At 44.9% G+C, this 25,889-nt stretch overlaps 1 protein-coding gene across 3 annotated transcripts in view; it reads right to left on the bottom strand.

The window, feature by feature from the left end:
* The window catches only part of LOC135908945 (uncharacterized), a 71,001-nt gene that overhangs the window by 2,294 nt on the left and 42,818 nt on the right, over window positions 1-25,889 (bottom strand). For 2 of the 3 annotated variants that reach the window (XM_065440808.2, XM_070525743.1), the window contains 6 exons: window positions 24,703-24,946; window positions 23,863-24,019; window positions 18,755-18,867; window positions 14,228-14,366; window positions 8,710-8,901; window positions 1,356-1,481 (listed from right to left, as the gene is read on the bottom strand). In XM_065440808.2, coding sequence (XP_065296880.1) covers window positions 1,356-1,481; window positions 8,710-8,901; window positions 14,228-14,366; window positions 18,755-18,867; window positions 23,863-24,019; window positions 24,703-24,946 — 971 coding nt within the window. The remainder of the gene's footprint in view (window positions 1-1,355; window positions 1,482-8,709; window positions 8,902-14,227; window positions 14,367-18,754; window positions 18,868-23,862; window positions 24,020-24,702; window positions 24,947-25,889) is intronic. The other variant, XM_065440809.2, reaches the window with a different exon arrangement.

Below are 25,889 nucleotides of genomic sequence, written 5' to 3'. Positions count from 1 at the left end.
TTTTCTTACTTACACCCAAACTCGCTCACAATCAAGCAAAGGCATTGAATTGCTCAAATATCAGCAATGAGTAAATGAATGCGCTTGTAATTGAGTGTGCCACGCACTGATACCAGAAATTTCTGCCACAAGCAGCAAGGCAAGCGAGTAACTAGGGATAATATGCATTTGCTATGAGCTCGTGTAAAATCTGAAGTACTGCATGTTCTTAGAGCAAACCTATTCGAACTGGGCACACCCACGACCAATTATTATAAAAACTGCATGTGTTCAGGTAATAACCCCGCGATTACTCGAGCTAGTCATCGTCGTCTACAGATGCTGCTGTCTGTGGCTGGTTCGTTCTGTTACGTTTACATAGCGCCTAAGGCACTAACAATTCTTCTGATATCATTTGTTCGTTTAACAGTCTCTACAAGACAAACGCGAGCATGTTAGCGCTCACTGCAACGACGCCGTTTTGCTTTTTATTTTTCGTGGCATTAGACGATGCCCACTTCAGTTGGCATAGGGTCATCACTTCGGTTTTACACCATGCTAGGTGAACGACCAGTAAGGAAGCGAAACTCTCTCTCGAATTATTACCCGTTACTTTTACGATTACCCGCTCTCTAAGTCGAGCGTCGTAACTCTATATTCACCTACGCGGTTATTGTTTTCCCAATTAACCGTAATTGAATGCTTGTTTTACTTATGGTGATTATACTTATGATTTCGATTGGCATCTCCTTCGCAATGGGGCCGCAAGAAATAGTCGCCTAGCCTATTGGATGCCTTAGGGTATTATATACATGCATAGCTGTCTAGCAATTTGCCTGTCTTTATGTTTTTTCTTCAATAAAAACCACTACTTCGATATGGCACAGTTACGTATGCCTGTAACGACTGGAGTTATATATGTATCTGCCCAACTTTTTTTTTCCGGCCAATACTGTAAATCCCTCTTGCATATCTCGACGGCTGTGCAGTCAATGCTTCTATTAAAAAAAAAATAAATTATGGGGTTTTACGTGCGAAAACCACCTTCTGATTATGAGGCACGCCGTAGTGGAGGGCTCCGGAAATTTCGACCACCTGGGATTCTTTAACGTGCACCTAAATCTAAGTACACGGGTGTTTTCGCCCCCATCGGAATGTGGCCGCTGTGGCCGGGATTCGATCCCGCGACCTCGTGCTCAGCAGCCCAACACCATATCCACTGAGCAACCACGGCGGGTAATGCTTCTATCCGCTTTGTATCCCAGTGCTTCTGGAAGGTAAACGTTCTGCACGCTCAGTGGTTGAATATCTTGTCCCATTCCATTGCCATGTGCTCGGTCGTTTTTGACCTTTTGCTCCCGCCGATAGTTACGAACCTTTGCACGCAGGGCTCTCTCGCTGTCAAAGGTCACGGTGACCTTGGACGTCTTGCTATATGTTAAGGATACGTGGAGTTTGCTGTCGTATAGGTAGTTCCGGGACAGTTCTGCGTCAGAGCAAAACTTAAAAAAAAAAGACGAAAGACAAAGAAAACATTTGCGATACCTGAGCGTGTTCTATAAATGAAACTTCACTCTATGAAGAAATTTGTAAGCCGCTGAATGAATAGGAGAAATTGTACTCTTAACAATGTGTGCTCGATCTCACGGGCAGATATTCGAATGAAATGACTATGTGTCTTGCGCACCATATACGGGAGTCAATGGTGCGCACTACTACAAGGTTTCCTTTATGCACGTACTTCGTGAAGGATGAGAGGTCTTTCAGCCTCACAAGGTTTGTGGCAAGGAAGATGGAGCGGTCCGCTTCAAGTTCAGTAGAAAGAAATCAGGCTTCATAACTTTTAAATAAATTGCCGTAGAGACAGTGGCGTCACAGTAATGTGAGACGGAATAGAGAAGGTTAAATAGTACAAATGCATAAGCATATATATTGAAAAGGGAAATAATTACACGCGTAGGCAGGAAACAATACAGAACTGCAGCAGGAATATTAACGGAGGACGGTAAGCTCTGTGTGGCATGAAAAAAAAAAGATCCCCAGGGTATTCCAACCGTTTCATAAGCAGTTGAAGATGCTAGCGCGCTGAGCTTCTTTTCTTCCCCCTCTCTCTCTCTTCATAATATTTAATTGAGGTTTTCTCCGAAGTATCGCGAGCTGCATGGTACCTGTTATATCCCAAGGCACATCGCTTTCACTAAAAGCAAAATAAAAGAAAAAGAAAAATCACTCGACATGTTGATAAGGTACATACCATACATAAAATACGCACATGCGGCTTTGAGAACGTTAGCTTACGATATTTCTGTGAATAAATACAAACATCTTATAAACATAGTGCTCTCTCGTCGCCGCTTGCACAATGTGAGTAAATGTTGTTTTATTCTAAAGGCCACCCTCCCCACTGCTGCGGAAGTAGCGACCCGTCCACGATGTTGAATATTTGTAAATTAACCAATATACGTGAGTACCACGGCTGGAAGCGGTGGCGCTGCCATCGTTCTCATGTACAGAGTTGGATTACGCGACATCACTTTGCCTTTGCGAGAACTCACGCGGTGCGGAAAAGGCGAAACAGCATCTGAGTAGGTTTATCAAGTATGAATTGCATTCAGGGCCGCTATTCTGTAACGATGCCTTATGCCTTATTCTATGCTATTCTTATCATCCACCACACAAGGCCGTTCGATCCCGTTGATAATGTGGGCAGACCGTCGCTCGGACCACTGGCCAAGCGTGAAACGCGTGAAAAAGCATAGAATCGGAAAAGGCATCGCTACAAAATACCGTCCCAATTCCCTTTGTCGGTGACGTTCAAGGGACCTTGAGGCAAAATTAGGAGCCGTCATCCATGAACTCAAGACCAGAATGAAACGAGAACATCAGGGCATTGTTACTAGAAGAAAACGAGATCATGAGGGCATCCAATCGAAACATAAGAAACTGCGGCCTTGTGCCCCCAATCCTGGGGGCAGAAGGACCGTATTACAAACACTAGTAGCTACTGCCCAAACAAGCTACAAAAAGTATTGCTTACGGGTTCTTCCTAATGTTCGTTCACAACATCACTCAAGCTGTTACTTCTAGTGAGCTGGTTCTTCCTAATGTTCGTTCACAACATCACTCAAGCTGTTACTTCTAGTGAGCTGATGTCATTCCTAATGTTCGTTCACAACATCACTCAAGCTGTTACTTCTAGTGAGCTGATGTCATTTCCAATTGCGACATTCAAAAGGCAGATACAGAAACGCTTGATTGTCATCACTTGGCGCTGAGGGAGGACTGTCTGTGCTCTTTTCAACGCCAGTGGTCTGTGAGTACTGCGCGCGTTGGGCACGCCGCGGTTTTCTGTTTGTCCGAGACGAGACTTGCAACGATGTTCTGTTATGGCAGGACACTATCGCGTCCATATGGACCAGTGCACAGTATGGCCTAGTGCGGTGTGCGACGGTGTGCTGTGGTGGGGCGTGCCGTTGGGAACATGCAGTACACCCATTTCAAGATGGTCACTAGTGTCATGTCCAGCCAATCTGCTTCGCCGGTAGCCATTTCAAGCTTACAGCTACACTTGATTACGGGAGAGCCAGCATTCTTTTCTTAGTCAACATCCGCAATTGTTCCCACTTGCTGTTGGATGGCATTAAGTTATTAGCAGCAAAAAAGGTAGAGTTTATGGACTTCTTGGTACTTCTAATTACGTTTATCCCGGAATATATACAACAGGGCTGGGATTTGCTGATGTTTTTGCCGGCTGTTCGTTGACAGTGCCACATCAAGCCACTGCCTGCGCAAACGTAGGCTGGTCGGAGCCTTTTTCGCCATCTTGTGGGGTTATAAATCCGACCCTAAAATTTTGTAATCAAAAGGGAAATTCTGTCGAAGATTAACAGCGTTCACTATGTGGGTGAGTTGCGATTGTCGATGGTGCTGGGCTATGTGAAAGAAACATGTACATTTAAATATATGTCATTGGTTTGACCAACAGGTAAAATAAAAGAAGGCATAAAATACTACTTGGTAAAAACAGCAGATAACGTTTGCTGCTTTTCTTTCCTTTTCTTTTCTTTTATTACAAACGGCGTTTGTTTAAATAATTGCTCAAATTTCCAGCCGATTTCGTCACTTGTGTTGTCGCTGCCTGGGGCGCCATGCGAATGAGCACGATTACGCGGTTCGCACGCTTCTGATGAAGGAAACTAAAAAAAAAGGCCCCGATTAGGAAGCCCTAGCAATCTACGGGCGATAGGGCTTAATAAAGATGCTGCGAAAATTTTCGAGGAACGATAGTGCCCGTAATTACGCCATCAAGATACTTTGCGTATGCGTAAGATGCAGCTGGATTTCGTTTTACTTAGTCGGCTTACGATAGCGATGTGAATAAACATAACAGCGCATGACAGGCGTGTGGGCCTGTTGTTCGCAAAATGAGTAAAAGAAGAAATGTAATAGTAAATGCCGAACCACTAGAGCAATCCCTAGCGAAATTCATTACATGCTGAAAGCGAAGAGCCAAGATCCACGGGGTTTGTTGCGGTCCAACGTGTACTTTGTTGTGTATATCGTTCATGTATTCTACTGCTTAATATTTGCTCATGAATCCTGCTATTTTATACTCATACAATGGCCGCTCTAACGTGAAGTATTCGAAGCTGTTTACATTTCGTTTCTGCAATATGCTTCACCAATTGCTTAAATCATCTTTCGTTCCCGGCCCACCCCTTTCGCCTTGCTGTCACGTGACCTCACGAAAACCGCGAAAACTCCCAATCGAATTTCACGTGTACACATTGATTATGCATGATCAACTTGAGCAAAAGAAAAATTGCTATTTACAGTTAGGCACCCTTTATGCCTTTAGCCCTCCGGTATGAGTAGCAAGTTTTCGGGCAGCACCTATTTCACCTGTCTGTCACGCGACGGCACAAATATGCGAAACCTCTCCAAATCGAAGTGACTTGTAAGCCATAAAGGTGCATGAATCATCATTAGCCTATTTTACGTCCACTGCAAGACAAAAGACTCTCCCTGCGTTCACCAATTACGTCTGCCCTGTACCAACCGATTCCAACTTGCGCCTGCGAATTTCCTAATTTCAAACACCCGCCGACTCTTCAGTTATCCTCGTCTGCGCTTCCTTTCTCTTTGCACCTGTAACCCTAATGGCCCGCCGCCGGCTATCCAACCTCCGCATTACAAGGCCTGCAATGCTTTATTTCTGTCTCTTAAGGTAGTTAGAATATCGGCTATCCCCGTTTGCTTTCTGATCCATACCACTATCTTCCTGTCTCTTATCGTTATGCCAATCATTATTTGTTCCATCGCTGTTTGTGCGGACCTTAACTTATCCTCGAGCTTCTCTGCCACTCTTTAAGTTTCTGCCCAATATGTTAGGACCGGTAAAATTAATTGATTGTGCACCTTTATTTTCGTTGACAGTGGTGAGCTTAAAGTGAGGATCTGACGATGTCTACCCTATACACTCCAACACAATTTCATTTTTCTCTAAATTTCCTTCTCATTATCAGGGTCCCCTGGGAGTAATTAACCTAGGCAAACGTACTCATTCACATACTTTAGAGGCTGGCAAGCAGGTGATCTTCACGTTTGCTCCCTTACCAGGCTATTGATCATTATCTTTGTCTTAGCATAATAATCTTCAACCCTATTGCTACTCTGTCTGCTAAGGTCTTCAACCAATCGTTTTAAATATTCCACAGGGTTGCTGAACAGGGCAACGTCAGCTGCAATCCGAAGATTGCCGAGATATTTGCAGTTGGTTGTCACTCCTAAGCCTTCCAAGTTTCATAGCTTGAATACCTCTTCCATGCACGCAGTGAATAACATTGGAGAGAGTGTGTCTCCATGCCTGATCCCTGTCTCTATTGGTATATTTCTACTTGTGCAGAATCAAGGTAGCTGTAGAGTCATTGAAGATATTTTCAAACAAATACTTACGTAAGCCTCCTGTGCTCCTTCATCACGTAATGCCTCTATGACTCCTGGTATCTCTAGTGAACCAAATGCCTTTCCGTAATCTATGAAAACCATATAGAGAGGCAGATTGTACTCGGCGGATTTGTCGATTACCTGATCGATGACATGAATGTGATCCATTGTAGAGTATCCCTCCCTGAAGCCAGCCTGTCCTCTTGGTTGACTGAAGCGTTGCCCTTATTCTATTAGAAATTATCTTGCTGAATATATTATGCTATACTGGCAGTAAGCTAATGGGCCTATATTTTTTTTCAATTCTTTAACGCCTCCCTTTTTGTGGATTAGTATAATTTTGGCATTATTCCAGCTCTCTGGAACCTTTGAAGTCCTGAGATATTTCCTATAAGGGGCCGCAAGCTTTTCAAATATGATATCTCCTCCATCTTTGATTAAACATGCTTCTCCTCTCTTGTCGCTTTTCCCCGTTTCATATCTTGCAAGGCCCTTCTAACTTCATCTCTAGTTATAGAAAGAGCTTCTGTAACCTGTTCATTACTGCTTCGAAGGCAGGTATCGTGGCAATTCTGGGCACTGAACAGTTCGATATATATTGCCTTCCATTGCTATTGCTTTACCTTCGAGATGGCTGATGATGTTAGCCTGCTGATCTTTCAGCACACACATCTTGGCTTGTCGTATGCAAAATTTTCGTCGGACTGATTTCATGCTGCGCCATTTTTTACTTCTTCGTCAGTCTTTCTTACGGTATAATTTCGTATATCGCCAAATTCCACCTCGTTAATGAGTTTTGACATTTCTGGGAATTACTGCTGGCTTGTTGTGGCGCCTTGCAACGTCAAAAAAAAGAAAAGCCGAGATCCAGTGGGGTTACACTAATCCAGGTACAGCCAAATTACGAAAGCCCACAAAGCCTCAACAAAATACACTCCCTCCGCAGAACAAGAATTGGCCTTCCTGGTGCAGTATTCGGCCACAGCCTCCCTTATGAGTCTTTCGAGTGCATGAATATGTCGACCAAAACTGAAATTTCTGCGGAATAGCCGGAAAAGAAATTATGGGGTTTTACCTGCCAAAACCACTTTCTGATTATGAGGCACGCAGTAGTGGAGGGCTCCGGGCATTTTGACCACCGAGAATTTTGACCACCTGGGGTTCTTTAACGTGCAACAAAATCTCAGTACACGGGTGTTTTCGCATTTCGCCCCCATCGAAATGCCGCCGTGGCTGGGATTCGATCCCGCGACCTCGTGCTCAGCAGCCGAATACCATAGCACGCGGAACTGCCGGGGACCATGAAATTTTTGCGTATAACAAAACAATTTGGCATGCCAGTGTAACGTTGTCAAGCCTCTTAGGCGCGTTATGGACATTGCTCTGCAAACTCTTCTTAATTGAGGATCCCTTTTAGCGGCGTTCTTAACCTTCCGTTGCACGCCGCTGCGGGTTTCTACCATCCACCGTAAGCTAAGCAAAGGGAAGTGGGCTAATTGCGAACACCGGCGCCACCCTCCTCTACAAGTTATCCAGTTTCACCGCTTTAGCTCGGCGGAACCGGAACCCTCTCCACCGCTTCGTGTTCCGGCACTCTTGTGAGACAATAAGGAAAAAAAAAGACCTGTGAAGGTAGGCAATGCTATTCGATTAGAAAGCAAATAAATTGTCTTCCTATAAACGAAGGGAGCGTGGTTCGCTCAAATAACGCTGTGTGTCACTGACCGATGCGTGCGTCGCGGTTCTGACAATTTGACCCATGAAGGTTGGAATAAACACATATTGGAATAGTTCTGCGTCACTGGGTCGCATATGTAAGCAGTAATATTTTCCGCTTTAAATGAACCGGCGACAAGCTTCTGTAGAAGTTGCTTTGCTTTGAGCCCGAGTCTCAGCTAACGTCAGTGAAGCTGTACAAAGAAAAATAAGATTAACAAAAGTATGACACAATATACCATATATATTTCATTGAGCAGCTTGGCTCACGTTATAGGCGACACCTTAAGTAACAGCGATGGTGTGTGGAGCGGTATTTGACCGACATTTACAGGGAGGACCACGAATTGATCAAATATAGCACATGAAACCTTAAAACTGAAACAAGCAACAATCGATCTCTGTAATAATTCTACAACCGACCGGAAAGTCGCGACTGTCGGACAAAAAAAAATTCACCGACGATTACGATACTCCCTGATGCGCAATTTGGGTGCACCTTTATACGTGTTTCCATTTCTCAATATGTTCACGGACGCGGACAATCTGTCTCGTGTGGCACGTTGCAAACAGAGCGAGGTGTGGCGCGACTGCCTCGCTAGTGCTGAGATTGCTGGAGGCAGCGCGTGGGCGACGCGTGGACGCGATTCACAGCAGCCGCCCCAAACAACGCCCACAGATGACTCGCGCAACTTTGTGGTCACCTATAGTAGCTGTCGCCATCGCACTACGCTTTTCGTTTCGCGTTTTCGTCATACCCTCTTCGTCCCCTTTCGGCCTCAGGGCTCCGATGCGCCGTCGTCCTCAGCTTTTGTCCTCACGTCTTTCATTCCGCTCTGCGCTCTGCGTTCGCTCTTTGACAACCGTTGTGCTAGTTCGCTCGGTTACGCCGACACCGAAGCTCGGCTGAGGAAAGGATGCCAAAGAGCTGCGTTTTAAAATGAAGCTCGCGCCACGGCACTACAGCGAACCCTCTGGTGCGTCATCCATCTTTTCAGGTCGTTCTTGCACTGGCGGCAGGCGTTGCCTCGGCATGCCCTCTAGACCAACACTAATGAGAAAACTCACCGACGCTGGTGGCCGGAACTGCGACAGATAATTCGGCTTGCAGGGCTTGAAGGCGCTGTAATTGCCGATGCGTACATTTCGCGGATCTGGATTCTCCGGCTCGTATAGTCGTGCTCGAAGAGTGAACGCCAGTGCCAGCGAAGGAACGGTGGTGGCGCGAGCGACCTGCTGCAGCAGTTGGATAGAGTCGTTCTGGAAAATGGTAGAGCGGTGCCGTGCTTTAATGAAAGAAGTTTTCATGTTTCCTTGTGATTGGACGATTCAAGATGTGTTTATTATTGCGATAGCAAATATATAGACACTCCAGGCGCACTTCTGGCGCCGTAGCCCAGATGTTCCGCATAGAGTCCAAGGGGCAATAACACCATCGCCGTGCGCCCTACGTGTCTGTGCCAGCGGAAGCGTGCGAGGGGAGCCGATGGTCGGGCCGTTCAATCTCGTCCGCTTGAAAGGGAAGAAAGCGGTAAGGAAGCGCGCCGTCTACCATCGCGGGCGAGGCATCTGGGGAAGGGGGGGGGGGCAGCGTTCTACTTCGGCAGCAACTGCGCATGTGAGAGTTGCGCGTGGTCACTTGACTGTATATTGAGAGCGATCACCATTGGGGGCATAGTCTAGGTGCATCGGCGGCTCATAACGCTGTGCGTGCTGTGTTTCCTTGGCGCTCAGTTTGCGTTGAAGCGATAGACAGCACGAAGGTCACTCAGCTAGCTCATGCTAATTGTTTTCTCAAGCCAGCACTTTCACAGCGAGTGCGCACGGTCATCGAGTGAGATGCGTTTATGTTTGCTGTTCGCGCTGATACCATGCTCGGTAATGTTGTTGGCAAGCGAATGTTTTCAAGTTGATACGGCCTACAAATGGGCTATGCTGATTTCATATGGTTGTCTGCTAATTTGCTATCACAACCCATGCTTCGCCTTTCCGTCGAAATTTCGAGTTTTTTTTTTGTTCCCGAATGCAGCGGACAATCTGTAATCTATGCTCCAGGCGATGGTTCATTTTACCGTGTAACGTGCCGCCTTGTCGACGCATCGCCTTTGTTATCTGCGTTCCTCCATGCATGCCTATCGGCACTCGGCATTCTCGAGTGAAATGCGCCCTGTCAGGACAACGTTAACGCTGTCCTATTTGATGCTGCCAAGTGGAAACAGCAAGCTATATTCACAACTACAATTGCAATACAATCCTCGTTTTGAATTTATTGGTGAATACGGCTGCTCTGTAGGTAGAATGTCACTTGACTACTTTATGGGGTTTATTGTTCAAAGCGATACCGAGCCTGTGACACACGAAACAGTGCAGAAATCCGAAGCTATGACGTCCGCAAGGAGATATGATAGCGTCAGGTTGTAACTTGAATATACTATACAAAACATAATTCTGTTAAGCTGAAACTCAGACGTCAACCCATTTTGCAGCGTTTTTACCATTTATGGAGCGCCCACTTCCTTGCAGCAACATGATCTAGATTGCGCTCGCGTCCGCGGCCCACGCAAGAGTCCGCGTTTCTGCCAGAAAGCTCCCCGGTCGCCCTCGTGCATAGCGTTTGCCGCCAGCGTTTCTCGGTAAACATTACGGTTAGACAAGCTGCAGCTGCCGGGAAAATTAGAAGCAGTCAGCGACCTTTGAATGGTATCGCGTTTCACTCTTACCTAAAAACCCCATACAAGCGATCTTGGGCGCCGGCGACTTTGACAGACGTATCCCCGGAGTTGCCGGTATTAGGGCAACAAATATGTGCCGGAACTGGCGTCACGCGTGCCTTCTTAACTATTGTTGATGTGCTATACTGTATAGAGCAGCATGAACTATTTATGGTCTTTCTGTAGGTCCTTGTCTTTGCACGTATCAGAATTTAGTCGTTTGCTCGTTTCGTGCGACAATCGGTCGTACTTCACGGACGTACATCCATTTCTGGTTTCGCGCTATTGGCTAGTCGCTCATAGCACTTCCGTGTGACGAGTGACGAAATCTAGATTTCCACAACCTAGAGATCGAGCGACAAGAAGGAGGGATCTTTCGCGCGATGACCCATTTCGTCGCTCGTCGCCATCGCCCATAAAATCGCTCTCATGGGTGTTTGGGATTTAAAGGCGAAGCTTAAGAGGAAGCTTTAGCTCGGGCCCAACTCCGACGCGGCCTATTCAAATACATGTAAAACGCAAAAACGTTTTTATCAGATAACCCCTGGACCGATTTTGATGAAATTTGTTGCATTTGAAGGATAAAGTTAAGGTCTAGTGACTGTTGGAAGCGGAATTTCAATTTAGGTCTTCAATTTTCTTAAAGCGATTTTCAAATATTTGACCGTTTGAAAAAAATAGAAGCACGAAGTTTACAAATTCATAGATCTGCATAAAGAATTGATATCGTGGTTCTGTAAACGGCATCCATTAGATCATTCAAAGCGAACAAATTCAACATGTCATTTTACATCTTACGTGAACTTGTTACGTTGGTTACAATGGTTTTGCAAAAGTTGTATTTCCCTATGATTAAATTTTTTTTCTATTCATGTGTAACATATCAATTTTGTCCGCTTTGAATGTACTACTAGATGCAATTCACAGAATTGTATTATCATTTTTAGTGGTTGAGTTACAGAGTTGTAAACTTGATAGTTTCGTTTTTCGAAAATTTTCAATTTTCGCCAATTTTTAATAAAAAATTGACGACCTAACTCGAAAATTCGAAACCAACAGTCACTAGATTTTAAGTTTTTCTTTTAAATGCAACAAACCTCGTCAAATTTGGTGCAGTGGTTGCTGAAAAAAACGAATTCACCTTTTACATGTATTTAGATAGGAGCACTCGAGCTAAAGCTTCCTCTTAAGCGTCATCAATATTTTTTGTTCTGCATGTGCTAAAACCGTTGGCCGATCCCGGAGATAGTGCCAGGCTTCAAGTGCTCCGTCAACTTGGAAAATAGTGTATAATATCTAGGGTCCGAATAGAACCCGTGTACGATATCAAGCTGATCAGAACGGATGCGGCATTTAGATCCACGTCGGCCACGTCTTCACGCTCCCACCACACTCTCTTTGTCGGCGTTCCAAGCGCTTGCGTATCTTCATTCCTCTCCTTCCGCTCTCCCGTGGTGGCGGTCCCGTCTAAACGTCACGCGTGTTTAGTTTCCTACTGCTCATCGGGGCGGCGGTTCCGTCGTCTGCGCGAATGTGTATCACAATTAATGGTAAATGAGTTCGTAACTTTGTTGAAAATTTAGTGTTATCTGTGTCTCGTGTGCTAATCAGCTTCGCTGGTCATCCAGCTTCGCAGAGTGGAATGGCTCACAATAATGTCTAGGATTTTTTTAACTTGCAGCGAAATTCAAGTAAATGAGCGCTTTTCTTGCCCTTCTAAATGCGGTTGTAACGGCCGGTAATCCCCGCATCATACTCAGCGGCAGAAATTCATAGGCACTGAGACATTGGTGCGGAGGATCACTTCGTATTAAAGTTTTCCAATAGAAAGGTACAATTTATGTGTTGTGGATTGAACTTGAACGTCCCGCATGATCTGTCAGCAGCTATTCAGCCTAGCGAAAGCAGGGATGGTTGTTAACCAAACACGTTCTACTTTTTTGCTTTTGGAATGATTTAACAGTTGCGTCCGTCCCGGTGGATGCCCGTCTATAAGATTATGCCGTTCGCATGATATATAATGTAATCACGACATTACCCGTCAGGTGATGGTTTACGCGTACAATGCCGCTCTCGGTACGGTCGGCCATATTTTGCACCACTTAGTTGCGAAAGCATGCAATCACCCATTGGGTGCGAAAGCCGGCGCTTGCAGCAACAAAATGGCACCTAAATTCCCATTGACTTCGATGCCACGTCACGTGCACTCCTCGACTAAGTAGAGCGGGTGAAAGGGTACACCTTCTGGCAAGCCAGTTGTTGCCTGAGGGGAGAGGACATCGCCGCAATGCCACGTCACCCTCGCTCATGCGCTCTCGGAAGCCTGTGTTATCAGCTTGAGCCTTGTCCGCTCAAGTTCTTGCCTGCGTTCTAACTTCGCCTCGGTAATGGTTATGAAGAATTAATGTAATAAAAATAGAATAAATCTGAAAGGAAAACGCTGGCAGTAGTGCGTTTCTAATGTACGACTCCACGCTCAGAAGTCGAGTGTCTAGGATCCGCTGGGCTAAACCAGCGCATCCTAGATAGTAGACCTGTGCACTCTGCTTCATGGCATTCAGCTAGTTAGACCGAAATCAGGTGTGACGTTAACATCACCGCGAGAAAGCCACAAGCGTCCCCGTTAGTTTCTATGGCAGTCGGGCAAGGCAACATGACGTCACGGATCGGTGCGCGCTCGCCTTTTGCTATCTAAGAAGCATTGGCCAAGCGTCTGAATGCGTTCACTTGCCCACGAAGAATTTGTAACTCGGAGGACCGCTCAGCAGCATTCAATTGGACATTATTGCTTTCGCATTCGCAAGTCCCAATAAGGCGCTATAGGTGTCTACGGATTTTTATTGCACAATCGCACTAGAAACTATCGGCGTACCTAAGTTACCATTTCGCGTAAAGGCGCATGTTCGCACAATTAACACTTTTCTCGGCAAATAAGTTCTAAGAGACTTCTCGCATGTGTCTGCTTCCACTTGACGACGATAATGCTGTGCATAGGAGGAAACCATTCGCAAGTGCAAAAAAATTGAGTGTCGGTTGCTGTACTTTCCTGGTTACAAAAGGTTGCGTTGGATACTGATCTTTTGAGCTGCTGTAGGGGAGGACCCAAAGGACGGGGCTAAAACAATTTCAGGGTGCTGCAATGTGCGAGCACTTCTCGGTGTCGATGAAGATACGTTGTATAGGCGACTTAACTGTTACGGGAAATTATGCAGAATGTGCGCTGGTACCGATAATGTCCTCAAGTCAAAACTTCACATTGCTTTTGCAAGCATTGGTTGAAAGAAGAAAGCTGAATTCTTCTTGGGAGAATTGCTGTATGTTAGAAAATATATCGTTACGTCTTTAGTGTGGATATGAATTTTCATGCATGAAATTATATTATGACATTTTTGAACACCACGCATAGATCTATGCTTAAACAAGAAGGAAACTACTTAGCAATACACGTAGCTGGGCTTGCTGGTGCTTACTCAGTAAATCTACAGGAGTGCAACCTGGCACGCGGACGAAGAGAACAGGACGCGCATTGGTCTGTTAACCAGATTTATCTGATGAAGGACACACATACGCGTGCATCATTGCTCATGCACTGCAGGACCCATTGAAAGTGACTCGTTTTTAAAGACAAGAAAGCATTTCTCCTTTTTCCATGATGTAAAGTGCTTCTACTAGCTCTGTAACTGTTTTATTGTGACTCATGAGCAGCCCTTTGCAGTCGTTTAATTTTTGACCACAGGTGACACGTGCTTCCTTCGAGCAGACTTGCGAGTGATCATCAAATACATCTTGGCGACAGTATAGCGTTCGTGCCGTCCTCGTTCTTCGAGCATGTTCCTGGTTGTGATCCTTTATAATTATTCAAGGATAATACTCACCACAGTATGGGGGTAATAAGGGTGCACTCCTGGCGGAACAATGAAGACGGACGGCGGCAGAATGAGACATTCTGAGGACGAAGTGTCGACGCCGGAAAGGTGCGCGATTGACACGAAGAGGTGGGGAACATATTCCGTCCTGCACGTAGGTGGGACAAGAGTATTATCCGGCCTTTAGATACTGCACACGACGTCAAAATTGTGGGGTCGAGTAAAGTAGAACGGTAATGCCGGTTTTCTGTTTTTCAGAAAGTCCAACATTTTCAAAAGAAGATAACTTTACATTCATTTTAGCCCTGGGGTTATATAAGGGGCTACGGCCGGCACCAGGCAAGCGGCAGACTGCTTTAATAAGTTTGGTAATCCACTCAATACGTTAATTAAATTTTGTAATCTTTATTTGAGGGGTATGTTGTATAAGCAGAATAGGAGATCCTCTTGCAAACAGTGCAGGAATAAAAAAAGACAATTCAATTTGGAAATGTTTTGCTCGCGTTATGAGGTAATAAAGAAGTCGCCATTTTGCACGAAAAGCCAAGCCGCGTTGATAACAAATTGGTGGACATCTATACACAGTGGTTTAATTTGTCGTATAACCTTTTAAACAAAGTCATACTAATTAAATTTGCAATCATGGTGCCACACGCGCACAAGCAAGCATAAACACATCTCACTCAACATCCGCAGGAAATCGGTGAGAAACGCTGGAGTGAGCCAGCGTGGCAGCCGCAGCGATTGAATTGACCTTTGTCCTTAATTGCGCATCAACGCGAACTAAGCCGCGAAGACACAGCGCACGGCTGACTCGGTAGGCGTCGCAAACGGCTTTCCAAATAGAACAGTGCCCTGGCGGGCACGCGCGGCCGTCCGGGTGTCCGGGCCACCTGTTCAGCCACCCGGAGTAGAACGCGCTCCCTGGAGCACACCGCGCGGCGGAAGGTGGCGCGCTTCCTCCCCGCTTTCCTAGCTTGCGTGTGCGAGGTTGAGGCGCGATTGTCGGCTAACGCTCGCACGTTTTCATTCGCATCTAGAGCGTACGGCGCACGGCGACGATTTCATTGCCCTTGGATTTTATACTGTACCTCACGGCAACGGCAATGGCAGATATGCACCTGTAGTGCCCATATAATCGCTGTAAGAATGAAGTCACCCTGGCCGGAAGCTTCAGACTGCATCCCAGCGGCAGTGAGCGCACCGGACGTAGTTCGCTCCGCCCTGTGTTTTGTGTCAAACGGCTGACGCCAGCGGAGGCCGGGATGGGCAGCCGGCCGGCGGTATCACTGGTTGTTTCGCTTCGATGAACGCACTACCATTCGGCTTGCGATCCGACCTCAGGATGACTTAGGAGCTGTTGTCGTTTGTGAAAGCGGCCAAAAAGGAAGGCTCACGCTATTCCCGCTCGAGGCATGAGGCAGCATCAGCCTCGGAATGACGTGGTGGACTAAAGGAATGTTATCCAAGGCAGAAAAGGTGCACATTCTTCTCGAATATGAAGCCGTGGAGAAGAATAAGTGTCGGGCGGCACAGTTCTATGTTCCATGATGATGATGATAATGATGATGATTTAACTACATCCCCTTGTAAACGGGGCGGTGAAAAACAGTCACCCAGCCTGCTTGATTTAGTCAGGTCTGCTATACATTATTATTATCTAGCATGTTTGTATACAAATCCTTAATATTTTTTCCCCTTCAAAATGTACATTGTACCTCTCGCTATGACTGTCAGAGATCCGGTTCGGCCACGGCAGCCACATTTCGATGGGGACGAAATGCGAAATCGCACGTGTACTTAGATTTAGGTGCACTTTAAGGAACTGCAGGTGGTCGAAATTTCCGGAGTCCTTCTCTACGGCATGCCTCATAATGAGAAAGTGGTTTTGGCATGTAAAACCACCAGAATTTAATTTTTTTTTAGAGATCCTGTTGTGTTAATCACTTCCTTTCTTCCTCACCCCTAATACTCCAAACGTCTCTTGCGTATCTCGACTGCTGACTGGCTGACACTAACCGTGCCCACAAAACCCAAGTGCTTGCGGAAGGTACACCTTATCTATGGTTTTCATTAGGTCAGTCCCTTCGCCTTTCCTAAAAATGTGCTCAGTGGTCTCCGGAGCTTTGCCGCAGCCTACATGTGCCTCATTTAGTTTCGAATATTTGTCACGGTATGTTTTTGTTCTCAGACAACCGCCTAGAAGGCTAAAGAGCAAGGTACGGCTTTTGTGTTATGGTACAAATCTTCCCTTCTAATTTCTTTCGTCTCATTCTTGTGAAGGTCCATGCACTTCTGTGTTTCCATTCTTTGCATCTAATTGTCTCTGTTGCTCTTGTTTTCTTACTGATGACCCTTGGTTGTCTATTTACCGTTACTGTTGTCCACTACTTGGTCGCCAACTTTCTGGACCTCTTCCTCCATTCTATGTCCACGCTTTTCAAGTACAGATACTTGCGCACTTTAGCTGCCCATTACTTTTCATCCACGTTCCTGAATCTTTCTTGAAAACTAATTTTGCTCCGTGCTCCTTTGACTTCAAAAGAAGCCAAACCCATGTCATCCTACAATGCTTCATTTCTAGTTTTACCGTAGGCTCTCAAAGCCAACCGATCTACCGACCTTTGCTTAACTTCAGAACCCCACAAGAGATTCGTTTTTATGCATAGAATGGCATTTGCGAACGTTAGAGCGCGCACCGTCACTCCTTTCCAGATTCCACGCAACACCTCGTACTTATTGTGGACCCATGGTGCTCTGTGTTTCATTATTTTGCAGCATTTCGCCTCCCTTTTATTTTGAGATTCTGTTGGTTGGTGCTTGAGTAAGTCTTTCGTTGATTTAAAAAGAAGACTAGGTGTTTATATTGCTTGACTATGGGTGTGAGTTGTTGATGAATTTACACCACGCAATTACTCGTCCCTTCATTAAAGATCATGGTTCGGATTTCTGTGCGCTAAACTTGAGGCCTAGATTTGTGGCTGCGTTGTCAGAGATATTCGCAAGTAGCTGTAAATATTTTATTTTCCGCTAGTAGCACCATGTGGTATGCATACACCAGTCAAGGGCGGTTCTAGAAGAGTTGACTGTTGGGCTAGTTGGTCGTCCATATTTGAAGTAGTAGCTTAGCGCAAATAAAACCACAGACACAAGGAAGACAGAGAAGGACAAGCGCTTGTCCTTGTCTGTCTTCCTTGTGTCTGTGGTTTTATTTGCGCTAAGATACTACTTCAAAGAAGGGCGGTTCTGTTGCGCCGTTTGTCCAATACACATGTGAGGTAAATCAAGGCATAGTTCGCTGCTTTGCAGTCGCCTTTCTATGACCTTAACATAAAACTTGAAGAACAATGGAGACAGAGGACATCCTTCTTCCACTCCTTCGTGAATTCCCACCACTTCATTACATTTTAGAGCTTCCTGTACAACTCGTTCTCGGTTGTCACCATGCATCTCCCTCAGCAGCAGCATAATACCATCATCTATGGCTTCGTGATTAAGATTATCCCATACTGATTCCATATATACGTTGTCACAGACTCCTTTAATACCTAGAAATGCTATCAATAAAGATATAATCTAAGCAACAGAAATCTCTATGCATTGAGTTACTACAAACATATCATAATGGCGCCTGCCTGGCCCAGGTTCCAAGCACCCGCGACGCCTCCTTTCAGCAGATATATCGTTTGAGCGGATTTTAAACGAATTTCCCTGCACGGCTTATGTGACGCCAGCGAGGAGGCCCAAAGCGTATGTTCTGGATGAAGGGATTGAAATGGAGGTGTTTGCGTTTTTAAGAGTGAAGCCACAAGCCAGCATCAGTCAAAGAGCGCAGTGAGCCGATGTTTGTGTTTCTTTTTGTTACGCGTTCATAATCAATGAGCGGTCTTTCAAAGGGCGAAGACTAGGCAACTGGAATGCTTGGAGACTTTTTTTATATCGGTGCATGCGAATACGCGATGCTTGCGCACTTGTCTTTACACAGCTTAACTCTGGCATTTGTTTATCCATCCCTTCAGCTTAATACAATATACTACATTGGGGTCTCATAGGCTATCATTAACCCCTGTGTGGCCCCTATTAGATGGTTTTGTGAGGCACCTTATACCGTACTCCGCGAGACACTCACACGTAGACTTCCTGTGCACCACAGGAACGTTTTCGGACTTATTACGGCGACACCTAAGAAATAAAGAGGCATTTTTGTTAAGTGGTCCTAAATATCGCCTTCAACGACAAAGCACTGCTACCAATCTCGGTGTGACAGTAAATCGGCTCTGAATTGAATTTATTTCCCGTGGTTGGAAACATGCGTCCTTTAGGCGCGAAGAAACCTGCAACATTGTATGGCCGGAATTGACCAGTTTAATACAAATCATATATAATAAAATACCTCGTAGAAAGTGAAGAATTTATTCATTCAGTCAATTTTTTTGCGTCGTGATGTTTTTGGCGGTTTCGAATAATCTCCAGTGAACTGTGGTTTGAGTTCGCTAAAGGTTGTCGTTTCCTCTCAGTGTTTGAGGTGGTACTTACATCATGAGCTCCGGAAGATGGGCCAGTGCGCTGATGTTGTCTGGCGCGACACCGAGTGCCATCATCGGACTCCGAATCCTAGTTGCTTTCGGGACAAGGTGGCCATAAATGGACTGCGGGAAAAGTGTAATATAAGAAGGTCATATGTACAAAGAGACAGCGGCTTGTGTGAATGACATAGAGATGAAAGCTCTTAAAGAATATAACCGCCATTTTTTTTTACAAACACGATGTGCGCAAGGCATCTAAGATTACTACAAGCCTCTGGTGGCGTCATTATTCAAAAGACTAGCGCAAAATAACAGGGACAAAGACAAAGAAGACGACAGGACGAGCGCTAATTTGTGAAAATTGTAATTTAAAAATTATAAATTTAAAAATTAATTATTAAAAAAATTGTAATTTAGAAATTGTAATTGTAAAATTGAAAATTTGTGAAGCGCTCGTCCTGTCGTCTTCTCTGTCTTTGTCCCTGCTATTTTGCGCTAGTCTTTTGAGTAATGATGACACACCAACTAGCCCAGCTTTCTACCTTGATCGCTCTGGTTGCGACCAGTACTGCTTGAACTGGCTAACCAAGAAGGTAGCTAGGACTATTTCTATGTCCTGCTGCAAGATAGGCTGAAGTTACGCTTCGATATACAACGGGGACAACACCATCTGGCAATGGAAACCTTTATCGCACGCAAGCGGACATATATATATATATATATATATATATATATATATATATATATATATACACACTGACGACCAATTTGTGACGAAAGGAAAGAAGCATGTCATGAACACCAGTGCCGCTCGTTTAGCTAAAACCTTGGCTTGATAACATTAGGGGATATTGTATTAAAACTAGAAAAAACAAAGATAGAATAAATAAATGCGCACAATCACACAGGAAGTACAAAACTTTTAGCGATGTGATACAACGTGTATCCTGTTGATAAAGGACGTGCTTACTATGGGGCGAATCGCTCTGTTTCTTTAACGCAGTGGAAATGGCTTCCATGGGACCCCATATGTCCTCAATATTCGTGAGTGTGTGTTGTCTCAACATGTGTTTTTCTTTTACTGTTCGTTTCTTTTCTTTTTCCTCGTAACCTTTACGCTCGCTCTGAGTGTTATCGAGGAATCTTTTTTTCTTATTACGATTATTTGAATATTTCTTTCGATGACGCGATACCGTTGTTTCTTCTCGTGGTGGTTCTCGGTGTACTATAACATTCTACATAGAGCTTGCTTAGTTTTTCGATTCCAGCCCTACAAGAACCATGTCTACAAATTTTACTAGAATCATGTTGCTGCATATAGCTGCCGTGGTTGCTTAGTGGCTATGATGTAGGGCTGCTAAGCACCAGGTTACGGGATTGAATCCCGGTCACGGCTGCCGCATTTTGACGGTGGCGATAACACTCGTGCACTTAAATACGAGGTGCAGGTCAAAGAGCCCGTTGGTTCAAACTATTCCGGAGCCCCACGCTGCGGGTTGCCCCATAATCAGATCGGGGTTCTGGTGCGTAAAATCCCATAAATAATTTTTTTACTAGAGATAAATTACCTGCCCCGGCAGCAATTACCGCAAGTCATAGCATTGCATTCATTTAACAAGTGCATATTAAATTTAACTAAACATTTTCACTCCACCCTAAGATGACGCTAAACGGTAATACTATACGGTTGAAGGGAATCGCCATAGATTTCTGGCTACGTGTTTCTACATGACGTCTGCGTCACGCTACTCGTTCAATTTACCTGATTACACTGGAACTACTGCTCGCAGCGCAACCCCTTGTAACCGTCTACTACTGTGTATTGTAAGGCTTCACTGTATGGCGCGATCAAGTGGTTTGTCTCGTATCTCTACTGCTGAAGTGATCATTCGGAACAACTCGACAACCTCTGCCTTATTGGAAGCTGGGCCACGCTGTGCTGTTAGCACGAGAACGTGACAAGTACTAAATAATGAGCAAAATGAATTGTGGTACACGACTCTTCGGAGAGAATGTTGACTTTAAGAAGGTTGATCTTTCAGGGAAACAATCATTGCTATAAGACTACGGCACTAAGTAAATGCACTGCACCCTTCTAAAATTGTCCTCAAGGTGACGTTAAAGGAGGCTGTAAAATTGTGCCACTAAATTACTGGATGTCCCGATTGGTTGATGCGTTCATTAACCTATATGCTAATGTTAGAACTAGGTGTTATAGAGGTTAAGCTCGGCGGGCACTGGTCGTGGCTACACAAAATGGACTATATTACGAAGTGTACAAACTAGCAGTGCTCGTTGCATTCTTTTATTGTTTGTATAATTGTATTTATTTATTTTTGCACCCTCAATCGCCCCCACGCTTTACTGAAATGAGAGAGCAAGAACAATTATAGGAGTTAAATGTGGTATTGAAATTCTTGGAGTTGGAGAAGACAATGAAGGAGGAAGGGAGGTGGTTCCAACCTTTCGAAGTTCTTGGTATAAATGAGTTTGATGAAATATTTGCGCGATAAAGGGGTGCACAAATTTCAGGGGGAATAATCAATATGAGGTGATATGTACGATGGCCGATGGAGCAGCTCTTTTCTAAGTATCTGTTCAAAGTAAAATATTTTATGGAAGAGGCACAGTCGAGGACACTTTCGGCGCATAGCGAGGTCTGGTATATCAATGTTTAGTTTCATTCGGCAAACATGATAAAATAGCCTCTATAGTTAGAAATATTAAGCCATCTGCTGCCATTCTGGACAGACTCTTAAGAGGAAGCTTTAGCTCGGGCCCAACTCCGACGCGGCATATTGAAATACAAGCAACAAGCGGAAGCGCTCTTCTGAGATAGCCGCTGGAACGACTTTAATGAAATTTGTTTCATTTGATAGAGAAAGTTAAATCCAAGTGACTCTTTCAAATGGAATTTAGATTTAGAGTTTGAATCTTGCTAAAAAGATTTTCACAATTTGCAAGTTTGAAAAATATAAAGGCGCGAAATTTAGAAGGTAATAGCGTTGCATCAAGAACAGAAGTTGCGGTTCTGTACACGGCGTCCACTAGATCATTGAAAGCGGACAAATTTTGTATGTCATCTTACAGCTTACGTGAATGTGTTAGGTTCTTTGTAAGGGTTCTGCAAAAACTATATATCCATATTACACATTGTTGCGATTCATGTGTAACATATCAATTTTGTCCGCTTTAGATGTACTATTCGATGCAATTGACATAACTGTGATATTGTTTTTCATTGCTGAGTTAGAGTTATAACCTTGATAGTTTTGTGTTTTTAAAAGCTGCGATTATTGCCAATTTTTTATAAAAATTGAGGACATAAGTCAAAAATTTGAAATCAACAGTATAGATTTTAAGTTTTTTTTTTCAAATGCAACAAACCTCGTCGAATTTGGTACAGTGGTTGGCGAGAAAAACGAATTCTCCTTTCACATTTATTCAGATAGGAGCAACCCGAGCTATAGCTTACTCGTAAAAGATTTGTTAGTGTTACGTGGTCCCTATGTCAATTTAAGCAGATATACTCAAGTTGGGTCGGACCAAGATCTTGTACAGTTGGAAGCTTTTGGGCAGTAGCCGCGAGTGTGAAGCTAAAGCCCTGGCATGTGTATAGTGTGGTGGATAGTGTAATAAAGATGGAAAGTTGACAATATATATTGCGCTACATTGACCCCGAGATATTCGAACGTCACGGCAGTTACAGATGTGTTAGTGTGCAATCAGTAGGATTTGCTGAGGTAGCCTGTCAAAAATGCGCATGCTTTTGCACCTCTTAATTTTCAGTTTCATTAGCCAATGAGAAAACCTACGGAAAATATTGATTAACTGTACACTGCGTTAGCGCCTGCATAGCAACGGTTGCTAAATGCTCGCAAATCTTCGTGCATTGGCACTGTCAACACAAACTTCACCCGAATGGTCTCGTGATACGCATGAACCACTAGTGACCGGCACCACATGACGCATATTAATTGACGTAGCAAGCCTGTATTGACTAGATGTTCGCAGCGCACTTTAATAGCGTCTTTGGGCAACTGGTGGCGTATGGCGTAAATGACAGCTGAAGCCCGGTGGTTCTATTCAGGAGAGGTGTATTAAAATGCCAAAACGGTGTGTAAAGCACGCACGGCTATGATATGAGTATTTATAGTAACAAATAATTGCGAATGATATCAAACACTCAATGGAATTCGCTCTGTATAGGCTTTAGGTAAGTGTTCTCAGCGAAATCTGATGTTCGGCTGGCGACAGAGGTAGAGGATAGCCTAGAAATGATATGAACTAAGCGTAAATTTATGCGCGGACTTCCGCGCTCAAACATCATGTAAACTCTTTTGGAGAAGTGCGCCAGAAGGTGTGGTTTGGCGACCTACTTATCGAAGCTGCAGGCTTAAAGGTTTCCGTTCCTAGCAGGAACCGGCACTCTTTCAATGAAAGATCGCTTCTTTGTTCAGGTCTTGCACTTGAAGTTCAGTGTACTTAGAAATACAGGCCCATACTATAGCAAAAAAGATGCAGCAGTTATTGTGGGAACGCTACTATACAAGTAACGGCCCCACGTCTAGCTTTTCTTAAATGCGTGATGGAGCTTCAAACAAGTACGACCAGAAATGCAGTGCCATTTGAATATCCTCGCTTTGGGGCTCATATGCGATGTTTATGTGACTTTGAATTATCTGAACATTTTGTGCGGAAACTCGTGCAAGAAGCTTTCTTTGCAAAAACGCGCTCGCTGACATTGCTTGCTCTCGCCTGCTGCAACTTGCAGATATCGTGTTTCGACATCACGCCACCAGGACAGCACCCCTACCTTGTCGCATAGTGACTGCGATACAGGCCTCTTGCTCTGGACTCCTGATCAGTGCTCACGGCTTGGGTTCAAGGCTGTTGGGCTCAAGCTAGTACTCTGCAGAGGTTGAAACAAACTGACGTGGATAGCCACGTCGTCGACTATCGCAGTCGGGCTAGCTTTACGATCTTGTCAATATTCTCGCGCACTATGGTACTGCGCGCCATCACGCGGCTCAGACCTAGTACCTGCGCACCCGCGATATTGTGGTAATACATTGGATGCATGATGCAGGCGCTCGCCGACAGAGCTACGGCTACTACCTTCAGTGCTTGCAGCACTCTCCGTAAGACGTCAAGCTCAACAAGGTCTCCGTATATGCTGAGAGCGCCGAAGTGCGTGATCTTGTTCCGCCACAGAGCGTCCAGTGCCTTCTGGAAGTCGGCATCCAAGAAAGAGTTCATGAACTCGCTGTCACTTCTGAAACGAAAGATGGAACATCGAAATATACCGTTGAATGCATGTTCTCTTATCATTGTCTTTCTAGCTGAACACGCGTTCAGTGGTTTTTGTATATGGCGGCTCAACAATGAAATATCACTGAAACGAAGATTACAGTGCGCCGTAGTAAATAAAGTACATTGTTAGAATATTCATAAAATTACGGAAAATTGTGTTTAGAATGCGGGGTGCTTAAAGAGATAATACAAGTTAAAATTGCCAGTAGGTATTTTTTAACACCATCGAACAGATTCAATTGTTCCGGCCCCTCAGTGACGTTATCGTCATGAGCCGCTATTTTCACAGTTATCGACGGCTGCCGCTGCTTTACGAGAAACGTGGACATATTATTATAGCATGATATAGAATTTACATATTAGAAAAACCTCGCATTGGAAGTATTATGGCGAACTAATGTTATTCACAATTTTTTTGGTCTTGTGTACTTGTAAATCACCATTTCTCTAACACTGATAAGTACATTGGTCACCCCATTTTATAACAGTGTAGCCGATCTCTTGGGCGCTTGCTACACAGTGTTCTCGTTTAAGGGCTGCAACCTCTGGACAATATTTTCGCGTCCTGGGTGATTTCGTACCTAGAATATGCTAGGTGAAGTGAGATGATTGCTCCTACTGACGCTTCGTCTGAGCAATTCTCACCTTGGGTAGAACGAGATGCCGAATTTCGTGCTCGAGTGCGTTTTTGCCAGATCGACGAATTTCCTCGCGGGACCCAAGTCACCCATGATGCCTGTGGTACCGTCTTCCCCCACGGACTCGTAAAACACGTAGCGGCACAATTTCTCGTCAGGCAACTGGATGTACGTGGATATTTCGTTGCCCACCGTGCACAACAGCAGGCCCGTCGCTGCCACGCCCGTCGCTGCCACGCCCGTCGCTGCCACTGGGAGGAATCATTCGATGAATTTGAGCTGAATGCTTCTACGTTATAGTGCTAATGAAAATGAACTCATGCAGAAATTATCCAAGATGACTAGGCAAACAAGCCAAAGCCAGGATTGCGGTCATCGCGAGTGTGGTTGGGATGCATCGGCATTTCCCGCTTCCTGTTATTAAGCATTGCGGCGCTGATGCTCACTGTAGTAAACGGAATGTTCGTAACCGATGTGGTAACCCAGTGCCTCTGGTGTTGCGCTTCCGAGCTCAAGGTGATGGGTTTAATCCCGGCTGAAGCGGCTGTGCTACAATGGCAACGCAGTGCAAAAACGCTTCAGCAGCGCGCATTGGATACACAGTAAAGAATCCGAAGCGGTCAAAGTTACTGCGCTCTCCTCCACTACGGCGTTTAGCATAATCAGATCATCGTCTTGTCAGTAAAACCGCTTATTATTTTTTTATCTCTCCGTTGCAACGTTCTTGCAAATGCGGCGAAAGCTTGTCCTCACCCAAGAAGAACTGAAAGAATTCTGCCGTTTACCTGCATAGAATGCACGCCAACGCTATGCCGCACAGAGCACTGCACGTGGGACGCTAAAGGTCGCTCAGTTTCTCGCTCACTCGTGGCGAAACCCCGTGACCTTGCACCTACAGCAATAGAAAGCGAAAACTTTTATTTCTGGCCTTGGGCGAAGTAGCTGCAGTTGAATGGCATCGAGAAGATCTCAACAACTGATCACGTCAAAACAACTTGGCCATTATTGTTTCCTTATGTGAACGCAAAACGAGAGCTTGAGGGAAACAGAAGAGAAGACTTAGGCGTTCTTCCAGGACGAACTTCCAGTGTGAAACAAATGAACAAGCATCAAACGTGAGCATATGGGCCGGGAAGACATCGCAGAGGCAGTACTCATCCTGTAGTTAATAATTATTGTCAACAATTTTATAAA

This window comes from Dermacentor albipictus, chromosome 9 (genome assembly GCF_038994185.2).
Source record: "Dermacentor albipictus isolate Rhodes 1998 colony chromosome 9, USDA_Dalb.pri_finalv2, whole genome shotgun sequence".
In the NCBI taxonomy this organism is placed as follows: domain Eukaryota; kingdom Metazoa; phylum Arthropoda; class Arachnida; order Ixodida; family Ixodidae; genus Dermacentor; species Dermacentor albipictus.
This window is presented reverse-complemented; position numbering and strand designations above follow the sequence as displayed.